This window comes from Crinia signifera, chromosome 8 (assembly GCF_055691185.1).
Source record: "Crinia signifera chromosome 8, ASM5569118v1, whole genome shotgun sequence".
In the NCBI taxonomy this organism is placed as follows: Eukaryota; Metazoa; Chordata; class Amphibia; order Anura; family Myobatrachidae; genus Crinia; species Crinia signifera.
The window spans coordinates 4,816,379-4,834,955 of NC_139224.1; the positions used below are offsets into that span (position 1 = coordinate 4,816,379).

The window sequence follows — 18,577 nt, forward strand, 5'->3', positions numbered from 1 at the left end:
GTCTGTTACATATCATGTCCCCAGTAGTACCAGTTACATATCATGTCCCCAGTAGTGCCAGTTACAGATGTCCCCAGTAGTGCCAGTTACAGATGTCCCCAGTAGTGCCAGTTACAGATGTCCCCAGTAGTGCCAGTTAAAGATGTCCCCAGTAGTGCCAGTTACATATCATGTCCCCAGTAGTGCCAGTTACAGATGTCCCCAGTATTGCCAGTTACAGATGTACCCAGTAGTGTCAGTTACATATCATGTCCCCAGTAGTGCCAGTTACAGATGTCCCCAGTAGTGCCAGTTACATATCATGTCCCCAGTAGTGCCAGTTACAGATGCCCCCAGTAGAGCCAGTTACAGATGTCCCCAGTAGTGCCAGTTACATATCATGTCTCCAGTAGTGCCAGTTACAGATGTCCCTAGTAGTGCCAGTTACATATCATGTCCCCAGTAGTGCCAGTTACAGATGTACCTAGCAGTGCCAGTTACAGATGTACCCAGTAGTGTCAGTTACATATCATGTCCCCAGTAGTGCCAGTTACAGATGTCCCCAGTAGTGCCAGTTACAGAGGTACCCAGTAGTGTCAGTTACATATCATGTCCCCAGTAGTGCTAGTTGCAGATGTACCCAGTAGTGTCAGTTACATATCATGTCCCCAGTAGTGCCAGTTACAGATGCCCCCAGTAGTGCCAGTTACAGATGTCCCCAGTAGTGCCAGTTACATATCATGTCCCCAGTAGTGCCAGTTACAGATGTCCCTAGTAGTGCCAGTTACATATCATGTCCCCAGTAGTGCCAGTTACAGAAGTCCCCAGTAGTGCCAGTTACAGATGTCCCCAGTAGTGCCAGATACATATCATGTCCCCAGTAGTGCCAGTTACAGATGTCCCCAGTAGTGCCAGTTACATATCATGTCCCCAGTAGTGCCAGTTACAGATGTCCCTAGTAGTGCCAGTTACATATCATGTCCCCAGTAGTGCCAGTTACAGAAGTCCCCAGTAGTGCCAGTTACAGATGTCCCCAGTAGTGCCAGTTACAGATGTCCCCAGTAGTACTTATAAAAAAAAAATATCACATTTTGTATACTATGGTTTTCAGAATAATTTGGATAACAGATATTTGGTTAAGGGATGCTCAACATGTGTGTGTGTGTGTGTGTGTGTGTGTGTGTGTGTGTGTGTATATATATATATATATATATATATATATATATATATATATATATATATATATATATATATATATATATATATATAGTATGGGAATAATGGGCGTCTTAGTGCACTTGTTATATTTCTGGTCCTGGCGAAGGGTTTGTCCCGAAACGGCGTAGACCGCACAGAGAAATAAATTTTCACCTTTTCTTCACTAAGACCCGGAGTGACGCCCATTATTCCCATACTATATTGGTGGTGAGTACACCACAAAGGGAAGGCACCCGGGCATAGGATTCCAACAAGAGGCGGGGAGTGCCGGACATTGTATTGCTATATATATATATATATATATTTATAATTTTTTTCCCACAGAGATTTCTTTATATATGGCATAGGCTCTTCCACCCACGCACGTACTGTGTTGTACATATGTGTGTACAGATATAATTTGTTTGGGAAACTTGGCTTCCTACATTCCGGATCTGGTTGGTGAGATCTCGGAGCACAATCACTCTATGAAGTGCATTGTGTACATCATTACAGCATTCTTTTTGATGGGCATAATTACAGTCTTACGCTTTGTCACCGACTCGCTTTACTAAAGCCAACAGCTCCTTTAATGTAGGATTATGAAAGACGTTACAAGCGACATTACCACAAAGGAAGCTGCAATCACAAAAGGGGATTGCGGTATAGTAATTGCATTTTAAGAGCCAACAAGCTGACTTGAACGGGCTCTGCCGCTGGGAAGTATGGTTCGCACATGACTTTTTGAAACAAAAAAGTTTGTGGCAAAACAAAAAAAAATATGTATGTGTATTTATACATCATCGATAATTACAAAACATATTTAAACCTTCAATATATGATCTGAAACTACAACTGATGCTGGCGATACATGCTGTATATAAACAACTGACCTATACTACAGAAAGAAGTGGCCTTGGTTTTAGTTTGGAATAATTGGCATTACCAGAATAGTTGAGCTCCATGCAATGCCTGCTAACAATACAAATGCCACAGGTCAGGGGCACCCTCAGTGGGTCACCTGTTCTCCCAGTACTCACCTAAGGCAGAGAGTTTCTGAACAGACTCGTTGCAGGGCAGCTCACAGCCGGACAAGATCCCCAAGAGCAGAACCACCAGAGAGTTGAGTCTGTCTTCTATCCTGCTCAGGTTCACCTTGCTCTCGTCCTGTAAGGTATGGAGAACTGAAGTCACGGATTGGAGGTTTGACTCCAGCAAGTTCAATCTCTCCCCCACGCTCTTGGACTTTGGGTTCTGGGGCTTGGTGTTCCCTTCTCCCCCAGATTGCTTCAGGGTCTGCTTAAACTCTTGATTTGGTTCCTGGGGAAGTTCCTTCAGCTCCTCAGGAGGAGGTTGTTCCTCTGGATGGAGGAAATGCAGCTTGCATCCCTGAGGTCCATCACAGTTGGACTCTGGAGGCGGTATGGCCACAAGATGCTCCAAGCATGTCTGGTCCTCTCTCCTGTCACTGCAGTCAGGGTTGTCAGACACAGCTGACTCCAGATCTGGTAGGAGTAAGAGCAGCGTAATGCACAGCATCTTTCTGTAAGACCAGAACCCCATTGTCACACTTCTCCTCACAGGAGACATTCCATGCAGGCAACCTGTGCAAGCTCTCCTCATTCGTACAGGTTGGTCACTGTCCCCTCCGTGCAAAATCCTCCAGAGTCTGGGAAGCTTCAAAGCAAAGGAAGATAGTGTGTGTGTGAGTAGGCATGCACCAGGGAGGAGGGGGGGCTGGGGAAGGGGGGTCTGTATGAGGGGAGAGGAGGGACTGGAAAAGTCTCCTATAAAGAACACTTGAAACTCAGATTAGCATCTTGCAGCCCATTGAAGAGCTGCCTTGGTTATGTCTAGGTACATGGCCTCTGTCTCATCCTTATTGTGTGTGTGCTGCTTGTCAGCTTGCAAAGACTTGACTGGAAGGGTGGGTTCCGGAGTAACTATTTAACAAGGGAATATCCAGCGCTGATGCATCATTATGGTTTAAAGCACCAACAAGCCCCCGCTTCCCTGTGCAGAGAGCATATAGGAATTGGAGCAGTTGCATTGTGCACAAAGACCTGCAGCTGGTCCATCCAGATACAGATTACGCAGGTCTGAGAGTCAGATTTGGGTCCCGTTTACGTTTAATACATTTTATTTTTTGTGTGTTAAACTAAATCTTTCATATACGGAGCAGGACGCTGAATTCTGCTGTTTTACTATGATCGCTGCGTTAGAAGAGTACAGGTATACAGGGTAATTCCTGGTCTCTGTCTATCCAATGCAGCAAAATCTAATTCATAGATGTGGCAGGAACTAGAAGGAAAATATGAGTCTGTAGAACATGTTAGTTATTCTGGCTATGGCCGGTTATGGACCTGGGTGTGAGCTCACCAATCTCAGCAGAGCGGTGGCTGCTGGTTGGATTCCATAACTGTTCTCATCTCCAGGCCGCATGATTGTGGCACCTTGTGCCTGAGATACCATCTCTCGTGAGGACCCTTTGGTCAGCCACCAGTCTGTCCCTGGTACCTGTGATCATCCTGCTTCCTCCCACACCTGAAGACGGAGCACCGGCCAGTATCTGGGACATCCCCTTCTAGGTTTATTCTTTCATCTTCATGGGAATGTCTTTGTGTTGAGATATTGAGGGCTATATAACCCTGCTGTGTATGTAACTCATCACGTGCCCACCCACTTAGATAAATGATTCAGAGTTATTCAATAGAGACTAACAAATAAGGGGGAACCTCACCATGTGTAACCTTGCCGTTTCTTGCTGTACAACCACTGTTGCCCAATTAGATTGTAACCTTATTTTTTTCCCTCTTTATTGCAGTTTTTAGCAACATTTTCTGTTGTGCTTAGTATGTGTACTGTGTGTCTTTTTACTGTGTTTTTAGATACCGTTATTGTAGCACAGGACTAGGTGATGTCATTCCTGGAAAGCAATCAGGTTCCACTTGTCTTCTAGTTCTGCTGATGTTACCTACGTCCTGTACTTAGCGATAATCAGGCAGCTACTGTTATTACTGCAGGGAAAAGTGACCTTTATGGGCTTTTCGCGTGTCCTGATCATCTCACCACGTCATGTGATCAGTGGTTCTGGGACCAATAGGAAGTGTTTATGGCCATTATACTGAACAAGGATGTGGGTGGTCACATACTGGGGGGGGGGGGGGGAGGTGAATCAGTCCAGCTGGAAGTGGTTGTGAGTCCCCTACAGCAGCATCCTTAAATCCTAGTACAGTGGTTCCCAACTTGGGGTTCAAGTACCCTGGGGGTACTTGAAATTAATATTAGTAATGGCGGAAGAAGAGGAAGAAGTCTCCTGATGGCGGAAGAATTCTTTCACTGACGTGGAGATGAACCACGTTGCGTCAATTCCGGTTCTGTCCGCAGCGTCATCAGCGTCTTCTCGTGCTTTTGCCCGAACAGCAATCCACTGGGAGTTACCCACGCTGGGCTCAGACATCAGCATTTATCTATAGGAAGCAGCGGATTAATCCTACAGGCGTTAGCGGAAACCCCAGAGACAGTGCACAGCCAGCGGCCAGACACAGAGGGGCCCGATTCCTGGCCGCACACTACTCCTCCGCTACCGGACACAGCACACAGCTAGCGGCCAGACACAGATGGACCCGATTCCTGACCGCACACTACTCCTACGCTACCAGAGACAGTACACAGCCAGCGGCCAGACACAGACGGACCCGATTCCTGACCGCACACTACTCCTCTACTACCGGAGACAGTACACAGCCAGCGGCCAGACACAGAGGGACCGGATTCCTGACCGCACACTACTCCTCCGCTACCGGAGACAGTACACAGCCAGCAGCCAGACACAGACGGACCTGATTCCTGACCGCACACTACTCCTCCGCTACCGGAGACAGTACACAGCCAACGACCAGACACAGAGGGACCTGATTCCTGACCGCACACTACTCCTCCGCTACCGGAGACAGTACACAGCCAGCGGCCAGACACAGAGGGACCTGATTCCTGACCGCACACTACTCCTCCGCTACCGGAGACAGCACACAGCCAGCGGCCAGACACAGAGGGACCCGATTCCTGACCGCACACTACTCCTCCTCTACCGGAGACAGTACACAGCCAGCGGCCAGACACAGAGGGACCCGATTCCTGACCGCACACTATTCCTCCGCTACCGGAGACAGTACACAGCCCAGCGGCCAGACACAGAAGGACCCGATTCCTGACCGCACACTACTCCTCAGCTACCGGAGACAGTACACAGCCAGCGGCCAGACACAGAAGGACCCGATTCCTGGTCGCACACTACTCCTCCGCTACCGGAGACAGTACACAGCCAGCGGCCAGATACAGAGGGGCCGGATTCCTGGCCACACACTACTCCTTCATATAAGGAGACACATACCGCTCACTTCCACTCCACTCATAAATACTGTGGATATTACAAATTGAGAGGAGGGGTACTCATAAATGAAAAGCCCAATCAAGGGGTACAGGAGAGAAAAAAGTTTGAGAACCTCTGTCATAGTATATCCAAAAGCTGTAAGAACCCTTTCCGGGCAGCGAGTGTCCCATAAATGTTCCCGTTCTTCCCTGAGTAAGAAGGACCTAGAAGATAATACAGCCGTTAAAGCCTTTTCTCACGGTCACCTCTGAAATGAAATCTTTGTACCAGATGATGGGCCTTATTCAGAGGTAAATGTTGATGTTTGCGCAGTCGGCTGATGTGTGCACATGCAGAGGAAAGGGCTTGTATTGGCGTAAAGTCGCACGTGTACCACAGTAGAAGACGCATATAACGATCTTGCCTGGAACATGCTAACACAAGGCACGTGATATCTCAGAATAAGACTGACACTGCTGTATTATACTGAGCGGTACATAAATGACATTTGTTAACACAGAGCCACCACAAGTTCCTGCCTCCCAGAATGCTCTCTTGAGCTGTCAGCGCACTCGTTCGCCTTTTAAACATGGAACAAATAGACAATAACCGGAGCCCGCGCTGATAGCGGATGCTAGGGGGGGGGGGGGGGGGGCAGCTCGACAGATTTGCCAGTTCTGAGGAAGTTTCAGCAAGATGAAAGCCGACGTTCACAAGGTGACTGATGGGGAAGAAAAGAGGCACGTGCGCTTCAAAGGCCACCAGCAGCTCCATCCCAAAAACCTGGACCGAAGGACAAAGCTATCAGTTGGACTTTGAACTATTGAAGAGAGGAGCGATTCATGTCTTCCGACATCTCTGTAACCCTTCAGCTGACAGAGGACAGGACAGCTAGAGACAGAATCATAGAATGAATTGGTTCCATTAATAGTGAGTGCACATTGTTGTAGTAACGTTATTACAAGGTTAGTTGTCCTTATAACAGGTTCCAAAACCACACAGGCCATTTGGCTCTTTGGCTGTAAATCGCTGGGTGTATGACCTCTGATTACAGTCAACATCTGTATTTCATGTCCATCAGGACTTACAATGACCTAGCTCTGACAGTGTGTGCTCATTAATTGTTCCCATAGGACCCAGCTTGTCCATCTAGTCCTAATTTGAGCACACATGTGTGGCCCGGTTGAGCACAGATCTCTCGTCTCCGGTGTAGTGTCTGGATCCATCGTCACTTCAACAACAGAGTAACAGGCACGGGAACAGAAGCTGCTCGCTAAAGCGATGATTCGGGGTCACAAGTAATTCACTAGAGTCTACAAAGAATCAAAGGATACAAAGTATTTAATTGCAAAATGAATACACTTCAGCAATGATGCAATATTTGAAATAAGAATATTTGAAAGATGTGCATTAGGCCCAAGGTATAGTCACGCGTATAGTCCATACTGATGATGTATTCTTGTGTCTGTTCCTGTAATACCATACTTCCTCCTGCGGCTTGTGGAGACATGGCGTTCCTTTTCAGTAGCGCTACAGGAAAAAAGCTGTTGGAACAGCGAAACGCGTTGGTGTCCAGGAAGGTGTTGACCTAAGACCCCTGAACACCCTGACCATCAGTTTAACAAACTTCAGTGGTCGAACCAGCCCACGGCTCCGGAATCCGCTTGAATAGTACCAGCCAAAAATAAGCTTAAAGCACCAGAGGTCCCATTCACTCCGGCTCGGCTGTGCACTGCTGGGACGGAACGCCACCTCCCCACAAGCCGCAGGGGGAAGTAAAGGGACATCCTTTTGAGCAGCTGACCTTTGTCGCAATTATCCGGCAGGGCATTATAGGAACGAACACAGGAATACATCATCTGTATGGAATATATGGGTGAATATACCTTGGGCCTAATGCACACCCTTTAATGTGGTCTTATTTCAAATATTGCATAATTGCTTAATGTTATTAATTTTACAATTAAATGCTTGGTACTTGTGAGTTATCCGGGCTGCCGATTTTTTCATCGCGCCCGAAATCGTGGGCATCTCGTCGGTCGTGGCCGTTATAAGGAGCCGCGACGCGATGCCCACGATTTCCCATAGACAGTAATGTTAAAAGACACGATGGACCCGATTTCCGACACGATTTCCCATAGACAGTAATGTTAAAAGACGCGATGGACCCGATTTCCCATAGACAGCAATGTTAAAATAAAATTACAATGTGAAATTGGCCAATATGTTTTTAAAAAAAATGTTTCATGGCCCCCCACCACCGTTAACGCCACCCCGCTATTGACGCCAACCCGAAGCGTGGCGAGCGCAGCGAGCCCACGAGGGGCGGCGATACGCGTCCTCCGACCTTTTCATGCCCTACTATCCACTAGGGCGTGGAGTGAGAATAGAATAGTGTGGCGAGCGCAGCGAGCCACCGAGCCCGAAGCGTGGCGAGGGGACGCGGACACCTTCACAGGTATCCGCGTGCCCTTGCGGGCTTCACAGGTGTCCGCGTCCCCTCGCGGGGCTCGCTGCGCTCACCACGCTTCGGGCTCGGTGGCTCGCTGCGCTCGCCACACTATTCTATTCTCACTCCACGCCCTAGTGGATAGTAGGGCATGAAAAGGTCGGAGGACGCGTACCGCCGCCCCTCGCGGGCTTGCTGCGCTCGCCACGCTTCGGGTTGGCGTCAATAGCGGGGTGGCGTTAACAGTGGTGGGGGGCCATGAAACATTTTTTTTAAAAACATATTGCCCAATTTCACATTGTAATTTTATTTTAACATTGCTGTCTATGGGAAATCGGGTCCATCGCGTCTTTTAACATTACTGTCTATGGGAAATCGGGTCCATCGTGTCTTTTAACATTACTGTCTATGGGAAATCGGGTCCATCGCGTCTTTTAACATTACTGTCTATGGGAAATCGGGTCCATCGTGTCTTTTAACATTACTGTCTATGGGAAATCGTGGGCATCGCGTCGCGGCCCCTTATAACGGCCACGACCGACGCGATGCCTCCGATATCGTGTCTTTTAACATTACTGTCTATGGGAAATCGGGGGCATCGCGTCGCGGCCCCTTATAACGGCCACGACCGACGCGATGCCCCCGATTTGGAGCTAAATCGTGGGCATCGCGTCGGTCGGGTGTCCTTAAGTTAACCAAACTTAAGGACAAAATCGGCAGCCCGGATAACTCACATGTACCAAATGCTTATATCCTTTTAACCTTTGTTACAAGGAATCACATACACTGGATAAGATGAAGTCTTGGTCTTTATTTTGTAGCAGGTAAACAGCATAGGTGAGCATGGTTACAGCATTACAGATGTCACAGCATAGTACAAACTACGCACAAAGTTCCAGTGTTCCCTACCATAGTCCCCCCTCCCCCCTATCACCTGGGTAACCATTCCACCATCAGGAGCCATGAATACACATATATTAGGAGAGCACAGGTGCTGCTAATCAGCCTAACCCTGATCACATCCGTTTTCCTGCTGCTGCTGTAAAACCTGGACTGGATCCTCCACATTACCTTCATGTGGAAGTATGCTGTCCCTGCAACACTTACTCTCTGATAATTAGCACAGTTTTGTCTTTATTGTTTGCAAAGATGCGTGTGTTCACCAATGCATGGATGCGCGTGTTCACCAATGCATGGATGCGCGTGTTCACCAATGCATGGATGCGCAGTGCGGAAATTTGCATATGCTTTGAATCCGGCCCTAAGGCTCTTGATATAATGGCGCTTATATAAACATACAGAACGCAGGAGCTGCATGTGTAGGGCCAAAACATCCCTGAGAGCCGGACAAAAATGCCACCTGTGTATTCAGCCATCAGGCCATTCAGCTGATGGGCCCTGGTGGTTCTGGGTGTTTGGTTTAAACATCCAGAGCTTTCAGATTTGGACACATGTATGTACATGTACAGTATGTCCAGATCAGACTGCACGGCCCAAGCGCTGTGTACCGCCAGGTGTTGGGTATTGATTATTATGTTATTTTGGGCCCTTAGAACACTGACTCCCGGGGTTCCTCACCCGGGTGGAGGTAACTGGGTGGGAGTTAGAAAGAAGGAAGCTAACAATATATTTGTTACTATGAGCAATGTTTTGGTGGCAGGATCGGCCAATGCAGATTCCTGTCCAAATGGGAGTTTGTATATAACTAGATACCACTTTCACATCGCCGACACGTTTTAAAAACCGGTATTTTAAAACGGTAATTAAAATGGGTCAGAGCCTTACATTGCCGCAGATTACCGTTTTAAATACCGGTTTATACCCCTTTCACATCGCACTTTTAAAACGGTGGTACTTCTTTACTTTCACGGCGCCAGCATGGCGCCGCGCGTACTTCCGGGTTACGCTCGCCACTAATTAAGTTAAATAAACGGAGTTAACGCCATGCCAACATGGATAGTTCATACCTTCACTATCCATGTTGGCATGGAGTTAATTTTAATTAGCGTGGCGAGCGTAGCGAGCCACCGAGCCCGCAGCGTGGGCGAGCGAAGCGAGCCCCGCAAGGGGACTCTGACGCGCGGCGCCATGCTGGCGCCGTGAAAGTAAAGAAGTACCAAAACGGTAAATTGCCGTTTTTTTTCCCTTTTTAAAATGTTTAAGCCTGCACTGTGAATGCATAGCATTGTACACATTCACATTGCACAAAAAACGGCAAGGAACCGTGTAGGACTCTGCTTTTTACACGGTTCGAAATGCCAGTTAACTTTAAACGGTAAATCGGCTGTGGTGCATTCACAGTGCAGGCTTAAACGTTTTAAAAAGGGAAAAAAACGGCAATTTACCGTTTTAAAAGTGCGATGTGAAAGGGGTATCGGGCTCATTTCAGAGATGTATACAAACAGATGCTCTACGTACAGGGGAGGCTCCAGAGATGGGGCGGCTGGACAGTTTCCGACAGTCGGGATCCCGACAGTCATTACCCCAACACTCGGGGTCCCGACGGCCACCGGCTATAACCCCCATAGAGGGAGAATAGAATAGGTGGGGGCTAGAGCAAAGTTCAAAATTCAAATAGGCGAGATACAGCAACTACCATTGCAAACTGAATCACTGGCAGTGGGTGTGGCTCCCCTATTTATATTATGGACTGTGCTGCAGCTCCTCTAGAGCCACCACGTACATCTCCTGTGCAGATTGGGTCCTGCCTCGTCCATGGGAAATGGGTGGTGTCAGCCAGTGTTCCTGAAGTCGTGGTATGCCAGCCTCATTTTCTGGGAGTGGTGAAGCCAGTGTCTTCCAACACAGACATATGGAGCTGAGACGGCTATCCCAGGGAACATGCTACTCACTGCGGTGGCCCAATGCTGCGTCTCTGGGCTCAGCACTCGGATCTGCAATGCTGCATTTCTGGGCTCAGCACTCGGATCTGCAACGCTGCGTCTCTGGGCTCAGCACTCGGATCTGTAATGCTGCGTCTCTGGGCTCAGCACTCGCATCTGCAATGCTGCATCTCTGGGCTCAGCACTCGGATCTGCAATGCTGCGTCTCTGGGCTCAGCACTCGGATCTGTAATGCTGCGTCTCTGGGCTCAGCACTCGCATCTGCAATGCTGCATCTCTGGGCTCAGCACTCGGATCTGCAATGCTGCGTCTCTGGGCTCAGCACTCGGATCTGCAATGCTGCGTCTCTGGGCTCAGCACTCGGATCTGCAATGCTGCGTCTCTGGGCTCAGCATTAGGATCTGCAATGCTGCGTCTCTGGGCTCAGCACTCGGATCTGCAATGCTGCGTCTCTGGGCTCAGCACTCGGATCTGTAATGCTGCGTCTCTGGGCTCAGCACTCGGATCTGTAATGCTGCGTCTATTAGTATGGGGTGTGTACGGGGTACTAGTATGGGGTGTGTACGGGGTATTAGTATGGGGTGTGTAATGGGTATTAGTATGGGGTGTGTACGGTGGTATTAGTATGGGGTGTGTACGGTGGTATTAGTATGGGGTGTGTACGGGGTACTAGTATGGGGTGTGTACTGGGTACTAGTATGGGGTGTGAACGGGGGTACTAGTATGGGGTGTGTACGGGGGTACTAGTATGGGGTGTGAACGGGGGTACTAGTATGGGGTGTGTACGGGGGTATTAGTATGGGGTGTGTACGGGGGTATTAGTATGGGGTGTGTACGGGGGTATTAGTATGGGGTGTGTACGGGGGTATTAGTATGGGGTGTGTACGGGGGTATTAGTATGGGGTGTGTACGGGGTACTAGTATGGGGTGTGTACTGGGTATTAGTATGGGGTGTGTACGGGGGTATTAGTATGGGGTGTGTACGGGGTACTAGTATGGGGTGTGTACGGGGTATTAGTATGGGGTGTGTACGGGGTATTAGTATGGTGTGTGTACGGGGTACTAGTATGGGGTGTGAACGGGGGTATTAGTATGGGGTGTGTACGGGGGTATTAGTATGGGGTGTGTACGGGGGTATTAGTATGGGGTGTGTATGGGTGTATTAGTATGGGGTGTGTACGCGGTATTAGTATGGGGTGTGTACGGGGTATTAGTATGGGGTGTGTACGGGGTATTAGTATGGGGTGTGTACAGGGTATTAGTATGGGGTGTGTACGGGGGTATTAGTATGGGGTGTGTACGGGGTACTAGTATGGGGTGTGTACGGGGTATTAGTATGCGGTGTGTACGGGGTATTAGTATGGGGTGTTACGGGGTATTAGTATGGGGTGTGTACGGGGTATTAGTATGGGGTGTGTACGGAGTATTAGTATGCGGTGTGTACGGGGTATTAGTATGGGGTGTGTACAGGTATTAGTATGGGGTGTGTACGGGGTATTAGTATGGGGTGTGTACAGGTATTAGTATGGGGTGTGTACGGGGTATTAGTATGGGGTGTGTACGGGGTATTAGTATGGGGTGTGTATAGAGTATTAGTATGCGGTGTGTATGGGGTATTAGAATGGGGAATTAGTATGGGGTGTGTACGGGGTATTAGTATGGGGTGTGTACAGGTATTAGTATGGGGTGTGTATGGAGTATTAGTATGGGGTGTGTATGAAGTATTAGTATGCTGTGTGTACTGGGTATTAGTATGGGTAATTAGTATGGGGTGTGTACGGGGTATTAGTATGGGGTGTGTACGGGGTATTAGTATGCGGTGTGTACGGGGTATTAGTATGGTGTACGGGGTATTAATATGCGGTGTGTACGGGGTATTATTTTGGGGTGTGTACGCAGTATTAGTATGGGGTGTGTACAGGTATTAGTATGGGGTGTGTACGGGGTATTAGTATGGGGTATTAGTAATGGGGTGTGTACGGGGTATTAGTATGGGGTGTGTACGGGGGTATTAGTATCGGGTGTGTACGGGGTACTAGTATGGGGTGTGTACTGGGTACTAGTATGGGGTGTGTACGGGGGTACTAGTATGGGGTGTGTACGGGGGTATTAGTATGGGGTGTGTACGGGGGTATTAGTATGGGGTGTGTACGGGGGTATTAGTATGGGGTGTGTACTGGGTACCAGTATGGGGTGTGTACGGGGTACCAGTATGGGGTGTGTACGGGGTATTAGTATGGGGTGTGTAAGGGGTATTAGTATGGGGTGTGTACGGGGTATTAGTATGGGGTGTGTACGGGTGTATTAGTATGGGGTGTGTACGGGGTATTAGTATGGGGTGTGTACGGGGTATTAGTATGGGGTGTGTACAGGGTATTAGTATTGGGTGTGTACGGGGTACTAGTATGGGGTGTGTACGGGGTACTAGTATGGGGTGTGTACGGGGGTATTAGTATGGGGTGTGTACGGGGGTATTAGTATGGGGTGTGTACAGGGGTATTAGTATGGGGTGTGTACTGGGTATTAGTATGGGGTGTGTACGGGATATTAGTATGCGGTGTGTACGGGGTATTAGTATGGGGTGTGTACGGGGTATTAGTATGGGGTATTAGTATGGGGTGTGTACGGAGTATTAGTATGCGGTGTGTACGGGGTATTAGTATGGGGTGTGTACAGGTATAAGTATGGGGTGTGTACGGGGTATTAGTATTGGGTGTGTACGGGGTATTAGTATGGGGTGTGTACAGGTATTAGTATGGGGTGTGTACGGGGTATTAGTATGGGGTGTGTACGGGGTATTAGTATGGGGTGTGTACGGGGTATTAGTATGGGGTGTGTATGGAGTATTAGTATGCGGGGTGTATGGGGTATTCGTCTGGGGAATTAGTATGGGGTGTGTACAGGGTATTAGTATGGGGTGTGTACAGGTATTAGTATGGGGTGTGTATGGAGTATTAGTATGGGGTGTGTATGAAGTATTAGTATGCTGTGTGTACGGGGTATTAGTATGGGGAATTAGTATGGGATGTGTACGGGGTATTAGTATGGGGTGTGTATGGAGTATTAGTATGCGGTGTGTACGGGGTATTAGTATGGGGAATTAGTATGGGGTGTGTACGGGGTATTAGTATGCGGTGTGTACGGGGTATTAGTATGCGGTGTGTACGGGGTATTAGTTTGGGGTGTGTACGCGGTATTAGTATGGGGTGTGTACAGGTATTAGTATGGGGTGTGTACGGGGTATTAGTATGGGGTATTAGTAATGGGGTGTGTACGGCGTATTAGTATGGGGTGTACGGGGTATTAGTATGCGGTGTGTACGGGGTATTAGCATGGTGTACGGGGTATTAGCATGCGGTGTGTACAGGGTATTTAGTGTTCCCTCTAGAAATTGTGCCGGGCAGGGCGCCGGGGGGCGGGCCAGGGCAGCCGACGTCACTAAAGTGGGCGGACCGGGCCGCCGACGTCACTAAAGTGGGCGGGCCCGCCCGGCGGCATCACTAAAGTGGGCGGGCCCGCCCGGCGGCATCACTAAAGTGGGCGGGCCGGGCCACCGGCGTCACTAAAGTGGGCGGGCCGGGCCGCTGGCGTCACTAAAGTGGGCGGGCTGGGCCGCCGGCGTCACTAAAGTGGGCGGGCCCGGCCGCGCTGAAGATGCTGGGGGAAGGTGCCTTGATGCCGGGAAAGCGCCGGGCATCACCGTCTAAGGCGGTGCTGGGCTTCCCAGTGCAAGGAGTCGGGCAGGCACCAGGCTGTTTTAGCGGGGCGCTGCTAGAGGGGCAGGGTGCATTTTGCCCTTTAAAAAACGGGCAGGGCGCAGCACCCCGCTAAAACAGCCTAGCGGGAACACTAGTATGGGGTGTGTACGGGGTATTAGTATGGGGTGTATACGGGTATTAGTATGGGGTGTGTACGGGGTATTAGTATGGGGTGTGTACGGGGTATTAATATGGGGGGTGCATGGGGTATTAGTATAGGGGTGTACGGGTATTAGTAGGGGGTGTGGACAGCATATTAGTATGGGGTGTGTACGGGGTATTAGTATGGGGTGTGTACGGGGTATTAGTAATGGGGTGTGTGCAGGGTATTAGTAATGGGGTGTGTACGGGGTATTAGTATGGGGTGTGTACGGGGGTATTAGTATGGGGTGTGCACGGGGGTATTAGTATGGGGTGTGTACTGGGTACTAGTATGGGGTGTATACGGGGTACTAGTATGGGGTGTGTACGGGGTATTAGTATGCGGTGTGTACGGGGTATTAGTATGGGGTGTGTACGGGGTATTAGTATGGGGTGTGTACAGGTATTAGTATGGGATGTGTACGGGGTATTAGTATGGGGTGTGTATGGAGTATTAGTATGCGGTGTGTACGGGGTATTAGTATGCGGTGTGTACGGGGTATTAGTATGGGGTGTGTACGGGGTATTAGTATGGGGTGTGTACAGGTATTAGTATGGGGTGTGTACGGGGTATTAGTATGGGGTGTGTATGGAGTATTAGTATGCGGTGTGTACGGGGTATTAGTATGGGGAATTAGTATGGGGTGTGTACGGGGTATTAGTATGGGGTGTGTACGGGGGAATTTGTATGGGGTGTGTACGGGGTATTAGTATGGGGTGTGTACGGGGTATTAGTATGGGGTGTGTACGGGGTATTAGCATGCATTGTGTATGGAGTATTAGTATGCGGTGTGTACGGGGTATTAGTATGGGGAATTAGTATGGGGTGTGTACGGCGTATTAGTATGGGGTGTGTACGGTTTATTAGTATGGTGTACGGGGTATTAGTATGGGGTGTGTACGGGGTATTAGTAATGGGGTGTGTGCAGGGTATTAGAAATGGGGAGTGTACGGGGTATTAGTATGGGGTGTGTACGGGGTATTAGTATGGGGTGTGTACGGGGTATTAGTATGGGGTGTGTACAGGGGTATTAGTGTGGGGTGTGTATGGGGTATAAGTGTGGGGTGTGTACGGGGTATTAGTATGGGGTGTGCACGGGGTATAAGCTTTCCCAGCTGTACGAGTTTTGTTGCTGCTACATCTTTATTTTGCTTTTTTACAATCTTGCCTTCGGTTATCTGCTGGACGTTATTTGTTCCTTTTGTGCAGAGTTAATCATTTCCTTCGCCCCATTGTTCAGTTCCTTGGTGGGTAAGTAATGATGGCTACCTGCTGGATGTAGCCCCTCTGATGGCTTATGTGGTGTTTGCATGGTGTCCTGCAGCGTTATCAGCCATGGTGTGTATCCTGTTTATGGCTCATAGCTACAGCTGCATACAGCGTGGGTTCTGGGGAAAGTACAATGTAATTAAGATGATTAGCAAAGCACTGTTATAAGTGCCTGATTCAGACCCGATTGCTGCTATTTCAAATTGCAGAGCCCTGCCATTAGATAGCCATTGCCCAGACAGAGTGAAATCCCGCCCCGCGTGAGGCTGTGATTGGCTTGTGAATCGCTGGTCAGCTGCAAATCCATATGTAACTCACTCACCACCGAATGATTTCCCAGCCTGAGCGGAACCCGGCCCTACCACAGCTGTGCAACTGAGACTGATGGAGGCCAGAGCGGACGTCACAGACGCTCCCTGACCACGAAAACGTCCGGTTACCACCCACAAACATCGGCTTCCCGCCAGTCGAGTTGCGGGGGGATGCGAATAGATTCATGGATGATTTATGTTGCTATTTGGCACGTACCGTACGCTGCGATTCATACGCATGCAGAATCTTTCGGTAATTGATAAGACTGCGAATCTACAGAACAGAACCGAGATCCGGTCCGACGCTGCAGCATTTACTTCGTATACGTGAGTTCCAGACATTAAGATCAGCTGATAATTCGATGAATTTTGCGTCTTCGGAGTCACGAGACAAAATAGTGAATGCGCAAACAGGTGACCAGCGGAGATGTGACAATGGGCCTGATTCAGAGGAGATTGCAGTGTCGATGGAAAGGCCCCAATACACTAGTCAGAGTTTGGACAATTTGACCAGATCCCAACGGATCGGGCCGAGAAAGCGGCCTAAATCGGATGTTTCACATCCACTCTGGTGCTCGGTCCTTTGTGCATCGGAGGAGGTCGGACCCCCTACCGGCGACGGGGAACGGAGTCACATGCAATACCTCAGGAAGGTTCCAGGTGATTCAAGGGGGGGTCAGATGGCCGTATAGTGTGGCGATACACCAGCTTTAGATGCAGTGGAGCAATTTTTCACCATTGCGCATGCAACAAAAAGCTGAAAGGACTGAATTGCGGAGGCACAGGGGATTCATTTCCAAAATTGTGATCAGTGTTTTGGAGCGGTTTGTCCGTGGGGGGGGGGGGGGGGGGTGTGACATCCGGTGGTTGCAGTGGAGCGGGTAGATGTTGCGGGCAAGTGCGTGACTGTGCAGTGTGACCTCTAACAGCACGATGCACAGCCGCAAAACCCGGTTGCCATGCAGCACCTGAGCCAAGCGCTGCTGGGGCACATCGCTGCCTGGCAGAAAGGGATCCAATGCGCATTCTAATCTCAAATCCCAGAATATGCACTAAATTCCGTGATCCCGGATGCTGGAATTGGCATCCACAGATGAAGGGGCTAGAAAACTGCAGGCGGTTTCTGGGCGAGGCCCCAGAGCATCAAGAGATGTGTATACCTGAGACAGCATAGGAGTGCCCAGAAGCACAAGATGGCGGCATAAACTTTCCTGTTAAGGAGTCTGCCTCAGCTCCCTCCTCCACCACAATAACAACCCCCCAGTTATTATCATAGGGATGAGCCTCACGCTCCTGAGCGGTCGCAGTGAGAGTCTCCTGGTTCCCAATAGGTTTTCAGACATTTGTGCAGATGGTCGGCTGGCGCTACATGAAGTGCTGTAATAATGATGCACCCAGCACCCAGTGTAATAGGAATCGGGACATCTGTCAGAATGAACTTAGGTCTACAGTCATTAGGTCGACCCCACTAGGTCGACTGGCAGGAAGGTCGACCTGACTTAAGGTCGACGACATGGGCCAAGGTCGACATGACTTAAGGTCGAATTTGCATAAAGGTCGACATGAGGAAGGTCGACTGGTCATAAGGTCGACATGGGTTTTTCACTGTTTTTTTGATCCGAATGTCGACACAGCCGACATGGACACAGTTGGCAATGAGAATCGGACGCTCGCAATGCTTCGGGCACGATGCCTCGCTGCGCTCGGCACACTATTTTATTCTCCCACCACGCCCTAGTGGATGGTAGGGCATAAAATACCGCCTGTCGGCACATGGCTCAAAAAACAGTGAAAAACCCATGTCGACCTTATGACCAGTCGACCTTCCTCATGTCGACCTTTATGCAAATTCGACCTTAAGTCATGTCGACCTTGGCCCATGTCGACCTTAAGTCAGGTCGACCTTCCTGCCAGTCGACCTAGTGGGGTCGACCTAATGACTGTAGACCTAAGTTCATTCTAATAGATGACCGCATCCCGAGTAATATGACTGTTCCCTCCTCCTGAAGTTGGTCTAGAAAAGGTGCCATAGTGCCATCTACTGGTCATCATGAGGCCTACAGTACAGTCGTGTTTGCTTACACCACCGCATTTGCCTGTACAGCATACAGACTACATATTAGGTTTAACCCTTTGATTGCCAACATCTCCACTAAAAATGCCGGCATCGTTCACATTTGTTATATAAAATCAAATACAAATGCTGTGTAAATAAAGAGTATAGGTGACATTTACTAGGAGCAGAGATTCAGAAAGT

The 18,577-nt window shown here is 49.2% G+C and overlaps 1 protein-coding gene across 1 annotated transcript in view; it reads right to left on the reverse strand.

Annotated features, from left to right (window-relative positions):
* The window catches only part of LOC146026907 (fibroleukin-like), a 34,093-nt gene extending 31,354 nt beyond the window's left edge, over positions 1-2,739 (reverse strand). Inside the window, exon 1 of the mRNA XM_083157956.1 lies at positions 2,217-2,739. Within this exon, the coding sequence (XP_083014082.1) occupies positions 2,217-2,739 (523 nt within the window). The remainder of the gene's footprint in view (positions 1-2,216) is intronic.
* Between the last annotated feature and the right edge of the window lie 15,838 nt (positions 2,740-18,577).